Source organism: Leptinotarsa decemlineata, unplaced genomic scaffold (genome assembly GCF_025532065.1).
Source record: "Leptinotarsa decemlineata unplaced genomic scaffold, Ldec_3_MD MMD2_tig00026282_RagTag_RagTag, whole genome shotgun sequence".
Lineage (NCBI taxonomy): Eukaryota > Metazoa > Arthropoda > Insecta > Coleoptera > Chrysomelidae > Leptinotarsa > Leptinotarsa decemlineata.
This window is the reverse complement of record NW_027412668.1, coordinates 23,078,481-23,099,882: the sequence shown is the minus strand read 5'-3', so window position 1 is coordinate 23,099,882 and position 21,402 is coordinate 23,078,481. Positions and strand designations below refer to the sequence as shown.

The window sequence follows — 21,402 nt, the reverse complement described above, 5'->3', positions numbered from 1 at the left end:
AGGGTTCGCTTGTGAAAAAATTTTGAGTTTTGTCAGTATCAATCATTCGAATTGAATGAGGTACGAAATAACGCCCCATGCAACAGGCAAATATACGCGTCCCAACTTTACACCTTGCATCTATTGAGAACACTTTCCACACCAGAACAAATTTAGCATCATCAGGAGACTAAGAGTAATTCATACCACTAGGTTAATTGTTACATATGCATCTAGACGAATAATTACCTTACATAACGAGGGTTATTGAATTACTTCCTGGCAATTATTATTTTTCCTTTTTAGCATGTACCCCTTTCAACATTTTTGAGTATTTCGAACTTATTTTGTGACCTTTCTCCAAAGCATGTTGAGCAACTCCAGATTTCTCTGGTCTATGAAACTGACTATGTGAAACATGTTCCTTGTTGCGAGCTATTATAATCCGCTTAGTTTGATCAACATACTTTCTATCCCAGATTTTTTCTTTCCGTGACTCTTGGGTCGCCCAACACTGTTGTGAGGAATGCTTGAAACTGTTAAGCCGGAATTATATTATTGTGTCGTGACGCGCCACAAGTATATCGTATCCATACATTTAGCATGTTTAGAATTATATTGCTAAAGTGCAGTGTGTCGGGACGCGATCTGTCGCGACGGCCATCGGTTCAGTCAATTCCCGATCGGCTTCAGAACGATGGTGGGGTTATGACGCGTCAACACACTCCACACTAGTATGTTTCTAATCTGACGCGTTAACTAGCTAGATAATAGTCGTTTGCATTTATTTGTGCACACTGTACTGACACGAAATAACGTCAGAGCGCGCCCCCACACGACAGAATAGTCTGCACACTCGCCATCACGTCAGAGAGCATCACAACACACCACAACATAATAATGTAATTCCGGCTAAAGACTGGTGCATGTCTTGACATTGACATGACAGTGTTGTGAAACATTACTCATGTTTCACAACACTGGCTGAATTACGGCTAGAACAATCATCAAATATATAATATATATCACTTTGAAATAAAAATAAAACATTCTATAAAGACTCGTACTGCAATGAATGCCATTAAAATAGGAAATGACATATGGCGTCAATGGCGATTGCTTTACAGCTGCAAAAAAACGTTTTGAAAAAAGGGTAGGTATTTACTCATAAAATAAAGGGGATTAATTTTTACTGTATTTTTGTAACTCTATAATAACCATGCTATCATTACAACTATTATATCAAAGCCTTCTTTACCAAGACATCAATCAACACGAACCAGTTAGAATTCAACGTCAGCTCAGGAAAGTATACGAGTAATGATGACACAAAGTAGGACAATTATTGAATTTTTTCTGTCAACGTTATGGCCAATCGATTCAAAGTCTAGTTTCAACCCAACTTTCAGTACATTATTCAATTTTCAATAGCAATGAAAATGCTGTCACGCTTGCTCAAAATCACCTTTGCAGTTGAATGGTTATTTGCGTTTCACCGCAGACCATTTAAATCGGAAGTTCTCAAACTTATTTTGTTTACCGCCAACTTCGAGAATTAATTATTTTCTAGCGCCTCCCAACTTTTTTTACTTTACTACATCTTAAGGATCACAATCGCAATCATTATTTTAATAATTAAATTATGTGTGTCATGTGAAAATAAGATTTTCTGATGAGGGTAATGTAAAACCATTTTGTAATATTAGGAAAACTTTTATTCGTGTTATTTAAACAAACGTTTCAGTTTGAATTTTAAAACTAATCTAATGTGAAGGATGCATTTGATTATTTTTAACAAGTTTGTTAATATCAGGCTCGAATTTACTCAAAAACAGCCGTAAGTCACCGCGTTCGATAATCTGCAACCGATTTTTTTTTGGTTAGCAACATTGCCACAGCATGCCACAGCATTTGCCACACAAATACGATGATGGGTATGCTATCAAAAATCGTTGAATGATGGACCACAATCCAGGGTACAATTGCGGGATTGGCTTTTGTAGCCAAAATTCTTGGTATCCATTTTTGAATTTTATTTTTATTTCCTCGTTCGTTATCAGTTCTATGAGTTCTTATTTCAGCTGGGGTGATCCTACTGTGTTGACATTTGAAAAAGGATCCAACGCACAGTCCGGTATTTCCAATTTTAATATGTCCTGGAATCGTTCTGCGAAATCACTGTGGAGGTTCTCCAAATGTTGACAGTAAACAAGCAAGTCGTCGTTGTTGAAGAATACTGCTGACTAATTAGGGAAATTGTGAAACTCTCGTCTGCCGATATTATTCTTATATAATAGCAATTTGGCTACAAAAGCAGTAATGACATTTTTTGTTTTAATCAAATTCAAGTCGTCACTTTTAAGTTGGAGATTGACATCATTAAATAATTTATACGAACTGTCAAGTACGCAACATCAATCTTTGAAGGTTGTCGTGCAATTCTTTGTCTTTTGTTTTCCAAGAACTCTATTACAGAGTCAAATAGATTGTAAAATCGAGTCAGACAGTTACCTCTTAATAATCAACGCACTTCTGTGTGAAATAGCAACGATTGAAATCTTCATCATCAGCAATACACAGCTGATTAAATTATCTGTCATTTAAAGAGCTGTTTCGGATTTTATTGACTGCTTTGATGATATATTGCAGTGATTGAGAGAGGCGCTCACTCACTTTATCTAAATTTGCTGGACAACTTATTATAGAGTATAAAAATTCAATATTTTTTTTCACAATTTGACCACCGTGTGATATGATAATATTATATCATCTGCAACAACAGCGCGATAGAGTAATGATGCAGGCTAGAAACCTTTTGTATGTTCTGCCTTTATGCATGAATTTCTATTAAATTTTGGTACATACATAAGGGAAATGTAGAATCCTCAGTATTTTGAATAATGGTTAGCAGAGGTCTCTATATTTAACCCATATTATTTTTTCTGATTGATTCGGCTGTTACTTGATGAAGATCCATAGTAATTTCATAAACTACACCTTACGATTGGATCTCCACAAATTTTTTGGAGATCAGTGGCGTGGTCGATGTACTCTTCTTGACGTGCCAACTGGGTACTTCTACCACGCCAATGACTGCCGCAGTTGCAATCGAAACGTTTGAAGATTATAACCAAAGAAGACCAAGGCAAAACCCGGAAACCAATGAAAACATTGACGCTAACCGTGAAAGCCTACATTCCTATAATGATTGAACATACCGTCCATGTAACAACACATCAACATTTCTTATATTTGTCTCGCACAATATGCTGACTAAGCCACAAAGAAAAATCTGCTGTCACTGGGCCCACAGAGAAACCGTTAGAAACCAAAAATATTAAATTAATTATTCAAGTGTGCCTGTATAAATACACAATTCGAAAAAATACGTCAAAACAAAAAACGACAATAGCATATAAAACAATGACGGATGTGAATGTACATTTCACTATAATGAACACATTATAAATAAAAAAATAAATGTAATAAGTGTTTTTACAAAAAATAATCGCAGTTAAAAATAAATTCAATCATATACATATAACCCACATTTATAAAGCTTTGGAAGTTAGGTATCTTTTTACATGTTCTTGAAAAGATAAAAGTTAATTTCAATGATTTGAGCCGAAGAAGTAGGTTATAAAGATGAACATTCAAAGAATTTTTCATTAATTTATGTAATTTGAACTTTTATGGCCTCATTAAATAATTACCACTTGTATTGTAATTGTGGTAGTAAGTATTTTATTCAACGTTGGTTTTGGTTTCATGAACCTTAAGTGAAACATATATCATGATTTTCAATTATATAAAAAGTGATTGACGGGAATTTCTATAAACAGCACCCAAAATTTTCCCAAATGCTCGTTTCAGGAGAATAAAAAAACCTTATATACCTTCGAAAATTTCCCCAGAGAATTGTACCGTAGGAAATTTGCGAGTGAGGAAAACCAGAACAAAAAAAACTTTCATTTATTGAAGTAGGAACTTCCTAATATACAACTTATACAATGATAGTGACGAGTGCAAACTAACAATTGGTTTTAGTTTGCATAACAGTATTTTAAGATTTTGGTACACAGTTGCTCTATATGACTGGGCCGATGTAGTGAATTGTCTAGGATTATGCCCTACGTCTTGGCAATATTGCCGTTTGTTGAGGAATTCTCTGAAAAGAAATATCGCTTTTTACTGCAATTCAGCAATAAGTTGTTGCTTCTGAACCAATTTTCAACTTTGTTCATTTCATTCAATGGCTCATTGTTGCGTGGTCGGTACCTACCACATTTGTTGTAGCACCACCAAACTATCCCTAACAATTGGTGATTTATCAGCCATCTTGTTTTTCTCCCTTGAATTCGTCATGTGATATTCATGTTAAAGTTCGTCCTATTGGGTTTATCGTTTTTTGGGGGATTCCACTGACATCAAGGTATTTTTCGTTTTCTTTTCAGCAAACCCGTTTTTTTTAAATATTCATCATGGAATTGTTTAAAAAATAGTCCCAAATCTGAGTCTAGCATATTGGATTAAGAATGATGGTATGTTGTTTTTCAGCAAACCCTTTCATCTGATACGCATATAATTTGGGTGCATTAAAAACTAGTGACTTCGCCAAGGTCGCGCTCAACTCCACTTGTGTTTCTAGATCGTTCTAGGTGTTGCGTCGAATCGAGAATAAATCTATCAGTCTCCTGAGACTTTTGTTGGCATATATAAACACTACCCACCCGAAAATCGGAAAAGTCTAGTTGACACTGCGGTGCGAAGTGTTCTAACAAGGAGGTGGACATTTGAATATTAGTTTGAAGATTTAGTGTTCGGTTGTATTGTCAGTGTAGCAGCGAAATAAAATTGAGTTTAATTATGCAGTGTCGTTAGTTATTGGCAAACTCATGGGAAAACGTAACAATACAAACATTAGAAGTTACATAAGGGCTTGGAAAATTGAGAAAGTTTGGCGACATGCCTTTATCAACAGTTTTGCTTGGTCTTCGACATTCGAAAAAAATTATAAAAAGTCGCTCCATTCCTTTATATACCGAGTGGCGAAAATTTAATTGCACACTATTAATATTTAGGTAACGGTAAAAGATGTAGAGTTACTTAAATTGGGCAAAAAGTGTCATTTTCAGAATGCAATGGAATTATGTTGAGAAATCCAGGCTTGTTATAATATCAAGTAATACATATATGTATATATTGCTCTGTTTGGAACCGTTGGTGTAGTAATGAATATTACTGGATATCCCAACATCAAACCGTTATTTTTAACACCTCGACACGTATTTCAATCACCAAGTGATCATCTTCAAAATGAAGATGAATATATATATATATATATATATATATATATATATATATATATATATATATATATATAATATATATATATATATATATATATATATATATATATATATATATATATATATATAATATATATATATAAAAATATAAATCGGTTCAATTCGTGAGGTTGCAGTCAATAGCTGGGCTGTTACAAAGAAAACTCTTTGTTATATGTCAAGCTTTCGGTATATTTCACACCTTCGTCAGGACAACTACAATAATAAGATTATATATCTTGTTAAAAATATATAAATATGGAGAACTTACTAACGTGAGAATGAAATATAAAATGGTTCAAAAACAAAAACATTAAATAATGACAGATAAAAATGTTTGGCTGACAATGTCAAGTGGGAAAATTCTGAATGATACTCGAATTACTAGACCTTTTATTTTCTTTATCATATTTCAGTAGGTACGTGTAAATTTTGCTAAGACTATCAATTTTATTTTTTTATCAACTGTCATTATTTAATGTTTTTCTATCTGAACCATTTTATATTTTATTCTCACGTTAGTAAGTTCTCCATATTAATATATTTTTTACAAGATATATAATCTCATTATTGTAGTTGTCCTGACGAAGGTGTGAAATATACCGAAAGCTTGACATATAACAAAGAGTTTTCTTTGTAACAGCCCAGCTATTGACTGCAACCTCACAAATTGAACCGATTTATAGTTAATCCAATCACTAATTATTCTGTTATATACATATAAATAAATATATATATATATATATATATATATATATATATATATATATATATATATATATATATATATATACTATAACTTGAAATAAAACAAAAAGTTCTACTGAATCATTAGTAAATCCAGTGCTCAGACCACTCTTCTAAATATCATTCGAAATATTTTTTCATCTGGCTCTCTTAATTCATTATCCTTTGAAATGTCTATATTTTCCATTACTCATTTTTCAAGGTTTTAAAACATTTCTCTTGAAAAATATTAGTTAATCACTTTTATATTCTGAGTTCACACCCCTTCTTCAGTTGAAGAATTGATTTATGATTTTAGAATATTGCAGTTCGTGGAATCTTAATAGTTCAAATAGGAAATAATATTTCTGTCAAGGATGGACGGAGGCAGCACTTTTTCTAACTATGTCTTTTTATTTCAGTAAAGAAAATATCAGTTCCATCTTTTTAGTCTATCCTGATTCAAAACAATCACTTTCTCAATATCAAAAGTTAATTTTATTTGAGCTACTTTGCAAATTGCAATACTTTGAAATCATTAAATATTATAACTAATATACAATGCGGTCATAAAAAGAGTTTGATACAAATCCTAAACGTAAAAGGTTAAATAGTGGGTAAAAACTTTTTTTTAAGTAGTACCAAGGAAGTACTACTACTTCTTTAAAGTAAATTTTGATTAACAATAAGAATTACATTTAGTCACACTTTACCTGATCTCGGTAACTTCTTCAATTCAGAATTCAACTAAGAACTTTATATGACCACAGAGTATAATTTTACATTTTGACATATTTTAGTAGTACTAAAATTTTATATCAATATTAATTATTTTCTTTATTGTGTAGAATCTGAGAAGTTTCGAGAAATGCAAGCAGCCACAGAATCTCCACCCAAAAGCCTTTTTCACTTTACCGACGAACATGAATATCCACCTCTAACTCAGAATTCTGAATGAGATCAACAACAGAATCTTTTTCAGTTCCATTTGGGCCAACTGACAAACAAGGAAAAGTTGCAGCTCACCTGTGTCTCGGTTCTCATGATTCATCTGATTGTTTGCCTAATTGAGGATATTGTATTGTGTATTTTTGAGTTTACCTTATAATATATTATATTGATATGTTAAGTTCTTCCGTTAACATTTTTGTATTGTGATACTTTTTTAAATTTCAGTCTAATGAAATTGGGAAATAAGGCATTGGATTTTTTTTTTCTATAAAATAGTCTCATAATTTGATGAACTTGTTGTCAAACGGATAATAAAAAAATTATTGTTTTCTCTACTCAAATTATGATCACATGAACTTCTCACTGGTTTGAGCTGGTGATGTTGTATCTGAAATAACTAACAGATGAACTTGTAACGTTTATTCAGTTCAGAGAACCATGTTATATACGAAATATTATTTTTGAATTCAGGGATTATGAAAAAAAAAAACGACTATTTTTTTTTATTGGCTTAGATTTTGATGTCCATTTGTTGAATGGTTTTGTTTTTATTTGTTTGAAAATACATGTTTCGCTTTGATCTCATTAAAGCTTAATCCCTTCTGATGTCACATGCAGATTTCTTTTTTCAATATAATTCATAATTGAATAGGATGGCGACTGTTGAATATGATTTTGATTGTCAAGTTGGTGGGAATTCGGTCAAAATGTTGAAGAAAACCAATTTCTAAATTGTCGACGTTTCGAAACTTTATTGTTTCATCTTCAGGACTCTGAAGTATAAGAACAAGACATACATATTAAAATGGAAACTTACAAAGCAGTTCTGTTAGAAACAAAATGAATTATGTAATATAACAATCGTTAAAAAATAATAAACGTTTCGAACACTTTACAAAAAAACAACGTTGATGAGTACTTACATTTAGGGCGGCTTTCCGAGTTGAAGGGTGAAGTGAATAATTTCGACATAAAATATAAATACGTACACAGGTTCCTGAAAGACGTTGACACAGACACGAAGGGATTAACAATCTGAACTGTCTGTAAATCGTTCTTTATAAAAAAAAAACATGAAAGAAATGAGAATTGTACATGGAAAAAGCAGTCGGTTAATGATTCCAAAGTTAGTTATTGTTTGATTTTTTATATTATATTGAAATATGAGGTGTGTAAGTTTTCAATATCCGACTTTTTGTTAACGCATACTTCATACTTCAGAGTCCTGAAGATGAAACAATAAAGTTTCGACAATGTAGAAATTGTTTTTCTTCATCATTTTGACCGAATTCCCGCCAACTTGACAATCAAAATAATTCATAATCTAATATTTTGAATATAAATTATTTTTAAGGATATCATACACCTGGGTATTTAATGACAGAATGTTATATTGCTAAGAAAAAAATTCTTTTATCGAAATTGAAGGTTTAATTTAGTTCAAGAACGTTCAAATAACCCAACTTTGTTGGGAATTTGAATTGCTGCATATGTGGACCAATCAATGTATCTAACCTAATGAGCTTGCATCGGTCTATTGAAAATCAAACTATATGCATCATAGGCTGATTGATTGTGAACTTTATCATCATTTTATATTCGACTACGGTTGATCAGCAGAATACCAATTTTGAATATTGTCCATAAATAATAGTTGCTATAGTCCGAATTTCACGTTTTTCATTTCAGTAGTAAAGTACTGCAGATTTTCCAAGGAAAACTCATTAACCAGTCAAAAATTCACGTGTTACGAGTTCAGCGCCAGCTTCAGAAAATTAGGCTCTACATTCATTTTTCATATACACCAGAAAAAAATTCAATAAAAACCAACTCTATTTCAGACTTCCGTATTTTCAAAAAATCAATGTGAAAAAAGTTAAATTCCATGGTTGACAACGTGGCTAGTACATTGGTATTGTTTTATTTAAGTTGATTGGTATATAGGTGAATAGTCAATTTAATCCTAGTCTATATTACATATAATGATGAAAAAAGTTCCTACTTGAATTTCAATTTTCTTTCTGAATTGAAAAAAAGTCGAGAAACGAGCCCACTGTCTTATGACTTGAATCTGCCAGCAAAATTGGGTACATTGATAGTATGCAGATATTTTCTCCAGTTAACCTTCATGTTTGATATCAGGAATTGGTGCAAGGTACCTGTTATCGTTGTCCTCGGTATGTCAAAGCCATAAGATTAGTTTCTGATGACGCGTCAGATTTCTTGCTGACTTATACATCTCTCTGAATTACTCAAGTAAATATGTTATTTACCTGTCAAAGGTTTTATGAGTGCAAAGTAATGTATAAATCATTGAAGAATTTTTTTTCAATATAAGTTATTGAAGTCGAGTTCATATCTCAAAAAGAACATGCTAGAGCGGCAAACAATTATCTGTGTTTAGTTTAATTATATCATAATCATATTCTAAGTAAGAATATTCAAAAAAATTAATATCATATCAATGTAAACAATGGTGAGTGTTCAATTTATCAAGTGAAAAACTTTAAAAAAAATATTTAGATATAATTTAAGGCAATGTAAAGATATAACAAAAAGACTGTTGAAACTATTTGTAGATCAGATCATCTACTGTATGCGCTGATTCACACAGAACTGACGTGGGCGGATACGTAACTTTGGCTTTGTGTGGCACCACGTCTTTTCATGGAAATTGGGCCATTCTTTTTTATAGGAAAGAAGCAGAAAAGAGAATCCACGCCTCGTCTCCGCTCGACCTCCTTTTGTGAATATGCGCTAAATGAGCTTGCAGCTCTAGTGAAACTGTGAAGCTTGAAACAAAAGGTGACCAAGGTGAAATGAGTTGAATTGTTCCTGATATAAATTGACTCAAAGCGAGAGAATTGTGCTGAGCTACTTGATTGCTTTGCTGTTAATTGCTTGCAGTTTCACTATTGTTTGGAGGTTTTTCAGCAGGTGTATTTTGTTCTATAATCGAAATATATGGAACAGAGAAAGTATTTCATTTTTGGATAAATTAGATTAGTAAGAGCAAAACACACCTAATAATGGCAGTTTGATATCTTTGTATATTACTACTTTTAAAAATTGTCAGGATAAATTTGTGATATAAGGGTCTATTATTGAAATTTCAAATATTTTTTCAAGTATAAAGAATTATCAGTAATAAGTTTCGAATGGAGGGTAATAGGGTTCAAAATACAGCTTTCAACTCTCCTGTATATTGAAAGAATTTTTAACAATTTTTGTTTCAAAATATTCAGGATATTTGCTTGTAAACTTAAGTACTTTCAGTTTTTCCATTGTGTTGAAATGAGTTTCAAATATTTTTTTTTACAATGTAGTACAATCGTTTTAGAAATAGTTCAACTTGAGGGTTAGAAAGTTACTGCAGATAATTGCTCGAGACGTTCTGATAAAGATAGGGAACATTATCGACTGGACAGGTAAATCATGTCCTTCATATTTATTCATTGGTGTGACTGGAACTATTTTTATCACAATTTTCAGCTCAACAATATATGAAATGGAAAGTTGTAGTCTAAGAATGATGAGAAAATTTAATTACTGTGAAAATAAATTAGGGAAAAAAAATTTTCAGGTTAATAAATTTCATTTTTTCATAGCTCAATAATGTTATGTCTGATAATTTTCAGATCTTTTATCATGGCAGCCGCCATACGTTCACTGCCGACCCTTAATGTCCATCACCCTTAGGATATGAATAGGGAAAGTACTAAGTGTGACATATTAATTAAATGATAATTAAATATAATTTTTACGGAATCAATCCATATGAGTGCCCACTAAGTGACTTTTCATTTTGGCGCCCTCTTGTGTAAAAAATTAACGCTACATATTTCAAAAATGGAACATTGTGCATAATTCCGAACTGCATTAATTAATAATAGATCGCTTGAACTGTTCTGCAATAACTGACATACATGAAAATCTATGTATATTTGTATGATATTTTGATGCATTATGGAGTTACTTGTTGATATTGTTTATCCTGGCATGAACATGCCCAAATGAAACGTTATTTAGGAAACAGCCACATAGATGAATTCCTAAAGAAATACCATTTCGATCTCACACTTGGTACCTTCCCTATTTAAATTCCAAGGGTGATGACCAGATAGGTGTGACAATTGAGGTTATGATAGAAAGATGTTCCCCTTGAGTTGAAAATTGTTTTTGCATTTTTTTCGACAAATGTGTTTTGAAGATATACGATCTGTTTCGTTTTTGGTGCTGCACTTTGTATGTTGTAATAATCTCCATCTCTTATCTATTTAGATTTTACAATGTGGAGGAACTATAATTTTGGGTACCCTAAAATGAGTTTTTTTTTAGTTATGTTATTCTTGACAGGATGCAATTTATTTTCAGTATTTTGACTCATTGTGCATCCGAAAATTTCAAAACAATTTGAGAATATGAGACAATAGATACATTTTAGGAGGAGTTAACTCATAATCGTTTTCAAGCAAACTAATTTCATCATAATTTAAGTGCACAATTTATCCTGGTCGTGTTGTAAGTATAAGGTGAGAATATCTGTGTTAATTTTATTTGCATCAGTTTGGTATAATTGAATGTGGTGCACATATTCTGATTTCAAATACAAGTTCTCACTTGTACAATATATTTTGTAAATTCAGTTTATGCGCACATTGTGCTTTGTAAATAATTTAATTTTAAGGTGTTGATAATTGTAGTTTATTTTGTCAGTGCTGTAATTTTGTACCCGCTAGATTATTTATTCTCAATTTATTGGAATAAACGACCTGAATGCAACTTGCCTTCTTTCAGTTTTTTTCTTCTGAATATGCTAAACAGTTTTCATTATCAAAACATGCTAGAAGCCATGATTTAGGACAAGTTAGCAAAATCAGAACATTGATGCACATTGTGGAATAAAGATTCAGGTTGAATTGAAGGATATCTGGGGAAAGTGTTGGAACAAGCAATTTTAATAATAGTTGGGTTCTTAGATATTGATTGTGAACTCACAACGAATTATCAACTTCAAAAACATAAAATGTAAGGCACAAGATTCAGTAGATTTTCAATTATTTTATTCACTTCACCATACATTTTAAATAGTTAGTTAAATAAAACACAACTTATATCTACAAAAAATCAAATAAAACTCAGAGATTATGTACAAGAAGATATCAAATTCTTCATCTTAATAATCCAACACGAATTTAGAAAAATATTCGTATCCATTTTAGAAAAATTCCTCCTACGTGTCATTTTGAAAAATTTTAACAAAGAATTCTTACAGAGAACAAAAACCAACTTTCCATCACATGTAATCCACTTCTTTTCTGCTCATCTGAAAATAGAGAATACATATTAAGAGTGAAAGTGGATTAATAAATAAATTTATTAAAAGAAAAATTTGATTGAACTACTTTCTGTTCAAAATATGTTACTCCTCATAAGCAACATTGCAATTGAAAATAGATTCAATAGCAAAGCCTATAAAGATTTGAATCTTCCCAAGGATGGAGAATCAAGTGAAAACAAATTCGAAAGTATAAAAGTATATGGTTGATGGAATAATTGTATAAGGTAGAATATTGCACAGTCAGCCATAAACACATACCACAAAACTCGAAGATTCAGAAAGTCGAGATGAATATCAGAACTTCCAAAATATGTACTCTCGTTCAACATTTCTGGGCTTTACTTGAACATGGACGAAAATAATACTTTCTATTGATATTTCATTCACAACTTCAGCAAAAATGTGGTAATTCTTCAACTAACATTTATAATTCTTTCAACAATACACAAAACATATTTTAAATAATGATTTCAAATCTATATAAAAATAATTTTGAATGAAAATGTAACCATTATTTTGTTACAAGAATCAGAGTACATTTGAATTTTTAAGCTATCTTATCTTGACAAATTTGAATTTTTCAGTAATCTTGAATCAAAATATCATTATTGTAAAATGTGTTGAAAAATTTCGGAGTTATTTTATAGTTTATTTTCAAAAGAGTTGCAGAAAAAAAAACGTATTACTAATGCAAAACCATTACAGAAATGTTGAGCGTTAATTTTCTTTAGTCCCACTTATTTTCTATCAAGAATGGAGTATTTGCATGTTGGTATTCACATGATTTTATGGATCTACCTATTGTTACCCTCGAGTAAATTGTCACAAGTGAGTGTCTAGGAAATGGCTGAAAATAATATTAAACAGATTTGGATCAAAATATATTTCTCAATATACATCAATCAAAAAGTAGCTGTTTTAAAATTCAAAAGATGAAACATACAAAAAATAGCTTTTACATTTGAAAATAAAATTTATACAAAAAAGTACATAAAATATAATAGTAAGCATTACAATAAAGTAATATGTAATACTCTACCTCAAGAAATCGTTTAACGATTTTATCAATAATGTGGTCCAATTCTCATATTTTTTCTTAGATAACCAAAAGATGAATACATTCTTCCTAGTAATCTTTAGTGACTTTTATATTTTCAAAAAAATTTTGAACATGACATCCCATTGTTGGCAGTATCTCTTTCAACTGAGAATGATAGCTTGCATTGTTCATTATAATGACAAAAGTCTCTTGGAAGTAAATCTAGATTTTGTGAGAACTATACTTCATCATACTCACAAACAAGATTTGAAATATTGGACTCATTCAACAAATCCTTCCGAATTACCCATATGTGTGATGATAACACGAGGCCCTTCTACATTGAAACCAGTTGACTATTTTTGCTGATACGAGTATGCCTGCCGCTGACTGTGGATGTTTGCATCTTGCCAGTATTTCAATTTCCTGTGTCTATCATTCAACCAAGTTTCATTCAAATAATTTATTCTTTTCTCTCCCGGTCTTTCTAATACTTAGTAAATTTACTGAAAGAATGAACTGGAACCTCTGGTGTAGAATAAATTCAAATCACGCCCTGAAGACACCAACTTGATTAGTGAAATGGGTGTTGAGAAGAGTATTGCAGTTCTAATGTTTGTGAACAGTCCTTGCTTTTGAGGTAAATATATTCTCCACCACAATATTATTGTGTTGATTCAAAATTTTCCAAATGTTGCTTCAACTCATTTTGGAATAATCTGGATCTTCTTGTTCAGCTGCACAAATGTTGTCCACTGTTGATATTTCTTTTAAAAAAAATATATAGTTTGCGCCTTCAGTACCTGCTTTAAATTTTCATCAATATTAAATGTTAGTCGACCTGTAGACGTCATTGGTGGTTTTATAACTACTTGCTTGTACACTCGCGCTGCCATTTTTAGTACTTCATCAATTTACACCAATTTGAAAGAATTTACAGAAAAAACACCAGGTCTCGACTTCTTGGAAATTGTCAAAAAAATGGCATATTTAAATTTTTACTGTGTGCACTATATCTGAACTTGTCGATCAAAACTATCGGATGTTAATGCCATTTTATTAGGGTGTTAGTAATGTACTCATAATGACAGACAACAATAAAAGTTTTATTAACCAAACCCATTCAGGTTGGTTGTTTTACCAAGTAATTATACTGTTTAATGCAATTAAAGAATCAATGAACATTTTAACAAGTGCTAATGACTTCAAAAGGAAACATTTTTTTAATAAAATCTAAGTTAATGTGCACTAGCAAACACAGAAATTAACCTTCCTTTTTTTTGATTAACCAAAGTGAATATAGTAGTAACTAATGAAATATATTTTAAATTGTAAAAAGAATATTCGAGTGAATGTGAGGTTTGTAATTTCTGTATACAAATAAAGTTTCTCTACTACAATTTTACTTCAAATTGCAAATAACCGAGGTTTCACTATATATAAATCACAGATAAAGATTAAAATTACTCTACTGTTTGATTACTCAGTATTCAAATATTCAGTATTCATGTTTCGAACATCACCACGTTTTCGTGAATGACAGCAGTGGTTAGTTTTGAAAGATAAATCGAAAATTTTGGTTAGTTTCGGACCACCCTGAATAATCTGATGCTTTTTAAAAGTCATTATAGACTGTCAGCTAGACATTTTTTCAAAATCAGTGAAATAACAATATATCTCATATTATTTATTAAATAACAAAGATTTGTGTGACTGCTTATGAATATTTATACATTCAATACCTTAATGGGATCCGCTGGACCTCGGCAGGTTGCACATTTCACAGTTGGGATTTTCAGCGTTGTTAAGAAAAGTGCAAAATGGACAGGTCCACTTTGGTCCAGATGAAGTGCCAGCTGATGAAGTCACACTGCCAGAAGCCACACTTCCAGGTCTAAAACAGATCAAATGTTAGTTAAGAATCAACTCCTTTTACGTGACTTTGAAAAAGAATCACTTAGGCTTGAAGAAAGGGCACTTGCTATCCTCTCAACACAGATATTTCCTGAAATTCTGACTTTTCATTTTACAAGATTTGTTGCGTTCAGCAAAACAATCATTAGGTATCTTTGATGTTTTTTATGTTTCTATTCTATCACAATCTGAAAAATTAATATAAAACAACAGAGACTGTGCTCAAATGAAATAAAGAGCAAACAGAAAAAGTTACTATATATTATAAACCTTTTGAGAGTCAGGTTATTCAGTAACTTGTATTTATAAATTTTGCCTATGAATAAACTGAATGCTAAGTATTGAAAATTTTATTTCATTAATAGGTAAAGTTTATAAATACAAGTTACCTACTAATTGGAATCTTCAGAAGTTTATATTACACAGTAATCTTTCGGGGTGAATTTTTCAATTTGCCCTTCATTACACTTGATCAGATTCTCTTATTTATTATTCAGATCATGGAAAATAGAAACCCAAAAACATCAAGGAATAATTGAATCCTCCACAAAGAATAATGTCTATCAAAGAATATTCTTTAGACATTTTGTGATTAAAAAATAATGAAATAGTATCTTCTAAATTATAAAAAAAAAGGGTTACGTCTGCTCAGACTATGTTTCAACGGAGGTGAGCTTAGAGCATTTTTCATATTTTATGATTAAACTATTGAAGTTTTGAAACCCCCTGTTATGACTAGCTAATATAGATATGCTATGCATTTTTCGTGTAGTAGGTATGTATTTGATAACAAACCACAATCGAATAATTCATGTAAATAAATATTCCAAAAAGAAATTCGAAATATTCATCCCTACTATATCATTCCTGCAGAATGCACTGAAAATCATTGCATTTGCCAGGACCAAGACCTTTCTGAAATCATGACAAACCTTCAGGTCAGTTTCCCAAGTATTACTCCTTATTAGTCCAGATTGGTTCTAACCAAGACAACAATGTCATTGTTTTTCCATAGGTATTTGCCAGGTGCTTCCATATAAGAACATTGGAAAGTAAATATTTCTAATATTTATTTGATTTGCATATCTTCCTCGCAGTTCTCTGACTAATTTCATTCAAATAACTTGGCAAATAAAACTTTATTGTGAGATTTTCACTCAACAGTTTACAAAATCTCGACAGTATACTAGTTTCTTCCGGTATGAACAATACTAACTAACAAATTTACATTGTACTTCAATATATTATATGTAATTTGATTCTTGACTATCCATCAAATTTAAACCTATTAAATTTACTAAAAAATAAATTTTCACCGGTCTCAACAGTGACAAACTCATTACATTGGACATATAATAAATACAAAAACTATGGAAGACCTCATATTAATTACTTCAGTTAAGTTACAAAACAAATTCAATAAAGGGAAATTATTTAAATCTATTTGGTTATTTAACAATAGTTCTTAATGCTTGAATCCATCGATTTTTAAGCATTCCAAAAGATTAAGTTTCAAACCTTGTTCTTTCAATTGCAATAAGTCGTAATCATAATTGCTACTCTGTTAAAAGATGATTTGCAAATGTTAGTATTTTTACTCAAAAAACTACTTCTACTTTCTTCTATTCTTTTGACAAGGGGCACGTATTTATTAATGATTATGACATATAACATTTGGAAGATCAAGGTTTGAAACTCATCTTTTAGAATAGATATGAACTGATGACAGTGTAAAATTCCCCTTTACTGAATTTATTTCATTAGGATAAAAACTGAAAATTAGGTATTAAAATAATATGAGGCCTCAGGTAGCTTTTCTATTTATTATGTCAAGTTTAATGACATCTTTAGTATACGGAATGATAGCCCAATTTCTTCATTAGGAAGGAATTTGTCATTACGATTCAAATAACTATCATATATAAAAGCATGATGTAGAAATTGTCAGTGTTATTATTGAACGTACTCGAAGAAGCTATTGTATAGTGGCACATATGTTGTGATTTTGTAAACTATTGACTGAAAACCTCATAATAATAATCTCTTAATCTAATCATCATATGACTTTGTTTACAAAATCACATAAAACTTCACAACAATTCCAGGAAACAATCGGATAAAAATTTGAAGTTAGAAATGAAAAATTCAACATTTAATGCATAATAATAATAATAATGAACAAGACATGGTAGCCTAAGAATTAGCATGATAGTGATTATTCATTTCATTTTGAATTGAAATAAAAAAAGATAGAGGTAAAAGTGTTATTTTAATACATTATAATGGATTTTCATCAAGTATCCACTACATTTCTTGCCAATAAATCATTCACCACTTGTGTGATTTAGGTTATAGTCAGGAAGGAAATCTGTCGTTCAACTGGTATCTATTGTAGCACTTCCATTATCAAACTTATCCATTACAGTTTCAACATTTACAATAAATTGTGTATAAACAAATTATATCTACAAAATGATATTAAAACTGAAGTAAATAGAGAAATAACAATGTAACATAAAATTAATTTTTTATAAGATCAACAGTATTGCAAAGTGAACGTTCAAAAGTTCAATCAGCAGAAAAAATGATTGATACCAATTTTTTTGAAATTAATATGAAATCAAGACAATGCACGTTTGTAACTGTAGTTAATGTTATGAAATTTTATGCTGAATGAAGCAGGGTGCCTTGTGGTGAAAACATTTATATTGAAGTTGAGTTACAATTATTCATCACTATATGTTAATTTTGATACAAATAAAGATAGTGAGTTTGAATTGTGTAATGTATTTTGGTGATCAAAATCCAAATGAGCTACCATTTTGAAGAACACAAGTCTTACAAATGTGTCTATGTTCGAGCTTGAAAATGAGACAAATAAATTTATTTATTAGTTACCTTGATGGAGGTGGAGAGCTTGCGGCAATGAGTTGTTCGAGTGTAGCCCAATGTTCTGACTTGGACCATTCCACGGCAGCATCTTTATCTTTGTTTTTTAATGCTTCTAGAAGGGGTCCCATGAACTCTTGCATAGGCAGCATCTCCATGGTAGATATATACAAGATAAGATGAAAATCGCTGATGGCAGTGTAAAATTCATTGAAAGCAAACTGTGACAGGTAAGTCGATAAGGCATTGAAGTCCTGAATGTGACCTTCTACCAGTCGGTTTTCTACAGGGAACGGTTGTTTCGTAGGATCGCTGTTGAAGGTATACTGTGGAGTAACAGGTGTAGAGGCAGGAACATCTACCAGAAGGTATTCCACAGGAAGTGGACGAGCCAGACGGGATACCTCATTACCATATGAATCTTTCTCCTAAAATTCAAAACGAGATCAAATAAATATATTTTTTTCAATTTTGACCTAGATACTGTTCATTGAAGTAACTAGTTTATAATGTGTCACATATATATTATAAGGAATAAGTCCAGTTATCACCCGAAGACGATTGTGGATACTAACAATCGAAACGTCGTGACATAACTTGGTTTGGAACCTTTTAATTTTCATTGCATTTTCATAATCATCTCCCCAGACAATTGAGTAATTTAAAAATCACACAAATAAAAAGCAGTTTTGAAGAAAATCTTTGTACTTCATTGAAATTCGCACTAAATTCAAAACAGGAATTAAGAAAAAAATCTGTTGATAATTAGTAATAATAAAATGACTGCAAAGCTATTCGTAATACCAAATTCAACTGATATATTCATTTCAATTTTCATTGTTATTTTTTATTTATTTTTTATATCTCTATATCTCTATATCTATATTTACCGTCAAACTTTATGTTTCAGATAAAAATTTAGAAAATTAAATATTTTGTTCGGCCACGTGGGAGAGCTAATTTGATGACAAAAAAGTTAGAACTATGCAAGTCATCTAATAATTTTTTTACTTCATATCTCCCAAACATTGTAAACTTAAAGAATTCCTAGTAAGATAATGCTTTTATACTATTTTGGAATTTGAATATTTCCTGTTTTGAAATAATATCTAGGTATTTCAGGTTATGTTAGTCATCATTGTAATTTTTTCTTATTGTTCTATTATTTCGTTTCCTTTGTCATTTAAACCTCAATAATACTATTCCTTTAGGGCATTTAAAATTGTAACATTGACTTATCCTATTTATAGTTGAAAGGATTAATAAATATTTCTTTTTATTGCAGCTCATCAATTTCCTCATCAGTTACTGGATAGCGGTTCAATTTTCCATTCCTTTGCTATTTCCCAATGTTTTGAATAGCTGCATCTTCCGGGACATATTTATTAACACTTGCTCACTTTACATTTGAGTATGTGAACATTAATAACCTATGTCCTATGTCCCAATTGAAAGAGTCATTTACATAATCGATGACGAAGACTACCCTTCAATTTAAATGAAAAAAAAAATTAATATCAAAGCATTCTCAAACAAAGGTGGTTGTTTTAGGTGAAAATAAAGGCGGACTTTCGTCTCAAAGCGGCATTCCTATTTAACAGGTGTCGAATAGTATTGATTTCATCAGTTGAAAAATCAATTTGATATCAAAATGACTTCATTTACATTTTAATAAAAAATGGCTTAATCTTCAAAGATCCTAGATAACAGGATAATCGAAACCGTCTGAGTTGCAAATATAATACAAAAAATATTATGAAATATAACAAAGGACCCTGCAAAATCCTTGAAAAATTTGGGTCTCGGTGGATTCTTTTGAATTTTTGATATGTAGTCCATGTAATTCTCAATCGATGTTACCATTGCGCCAACCCCAAAAAATTAAGTTTTGCCGCTGGCGGTACCTTTCTCAGAATATACTATTCATTTTCGAAACCGGGAACGACATTTTCACCTGTTTCATTGTAGATAGTGTTTGTTGCATATGATTATGCTCTTTTATAAAAAAAAATCTTCATTTCCCCCTCTTCCTCCCACCATCTATTATGAAACGCAAAACATGATATCTGGATTACTTTGAAATGCATCGTCGATGGTCGGATGTTTCAATATGCTTGAATTAGGGAAATAGCACTTTTTCATGACTTTCTTTCCTTCACCATGGGGAACACAACAAAAAAATTCGCTGATTTTTTTTGAAGTTTCAATATGATGCAGATCATAAAAGTGAATAGAAATTTCAAAAATGGTGATAAATTTCAAAAATGGTTAGTTTTGATGCTAGGGAGCGTTAAAGTCATATCTTGCTCAGAATAGACTATATATTATAGGCGGAAACGATATTTGTATTTGTTTAATTTTATATTACGGTGAGTCATATTGTAATCTTTCATAAGACGCATCTACAGTTAGTGGAGAATTTTTTTTTTCGTGATTTAAAACGGGTTGGGGGTAAGGGAGGTTTTGAAATTCTTATGAAAAAATACAATATGACTCAATATAATCTAAAATAAAAAATGTACAAATATCGTTCCCGCCTATAATAAATAGTCTATTCTAAGCAAGATATGACTTTGACGCTCCCCAGCATCAAAACTATTTGGGGTTTATCACCTCGTTAATTTCTATTAACAATATCACGAACTGCATCATATTAAACATTCAAAAAAATCAGAGATTTTTTTTTTGTTTTGTTCCCTAGGAGGAGTGGAGAAAAGTCATGAAAAAGTGCTATTTCCTTAATCCAAGCATATTCAAATATTCAACGGTGCATTTCAGAATAATACAGATATCATTTTTTGCGTTTCATAATAGGTGGTGGGGGAAGGAGAGAAGAGATTTTTTTTTTAATAAAAGAACACAATCTTTTGCAACATTAGCTACAATGAAACGGGTGAAAATGTTATTGCTGGTTTTGAAAACAAATCGTCTATTTTGAGCAAGGAGTGATAACGCTCCCTATCAACAAAACTATCTATTTTTGGGGTTTATCACCTAATTGATTTCTATTCACAATAACATGAACTGCATCATATTGATAATTCAAAAAATCCATAGATTTCTTTTTGTTTTGTACTCCTCGGGGGGAGGGGGAATGAAAAAGTGCTATTTTCCTGATTCAAGCATATTCAAACATCCGACGATACACGTCAACGAAATCTATATTTTTTGTGTTTCATAATAGGTGGTGGGTGAAGAGGGGGGTGGGTGAAGAG

At 31.1% G+C, this 21,402-nt stretch overlaps 2 protein-coding genes across 4 annotated transcripts in view; one reads left to right on the top strand and one right to left on the bottom strand.

The window, feature by feature from the left end:
* The window catches only part of Atg18a (Autophagy-related 18a), a 75,544-nt gene extending 68,292 nt beyond the window's left edge, over window positions 1-7,252 (top strand). For all 3 annotated transcript variants that reach the window (XM_023164949.2, XM_023164950.2, XM_023164951.2), the window contains one exon: window positions 6,902-7,252. In XM_023164949.2, the coding sequence (XP_023020717.1) occupies window positions 6,902-7,011 (110 nt within the window). In that variant the 3' untranslated portion in view covers window positions 7,012-7,252. The remainder of the gene's footprint in view (window positions 1-6,901) is intronic.
* A 4,793-nt stretch (window positions 7,253-12,045) lies between these two features.
* Npl4 (Nuclear protein localization 4) overlaps window positions 12,046-21,402 on the bottom strand; it is a 44,569-nt gene continuing 35,212 nt past the window's right edge. Inside the window, exons 8-10 of the mRNA XM_074180094.1 lie at window positions 18,197-18,615; window positions 15,127-15,278; window positions 12,046-12,330 (exon numbers count right to left, since the gene is read on the bottom strand). Of these exons, the coding sequence (XP_074036195.1) occupies window positions 15,128-15,278; window positions 18,197-18,615 (570 nt within the window). The 3' untranslated portion in view covers window positions 12,046-12,330; window position 15,127. The remainder of the gene's footprint in view (window positions 12,331-15,126; window positions 15,279-18,196; window positions 18,616-21,402) is intronic.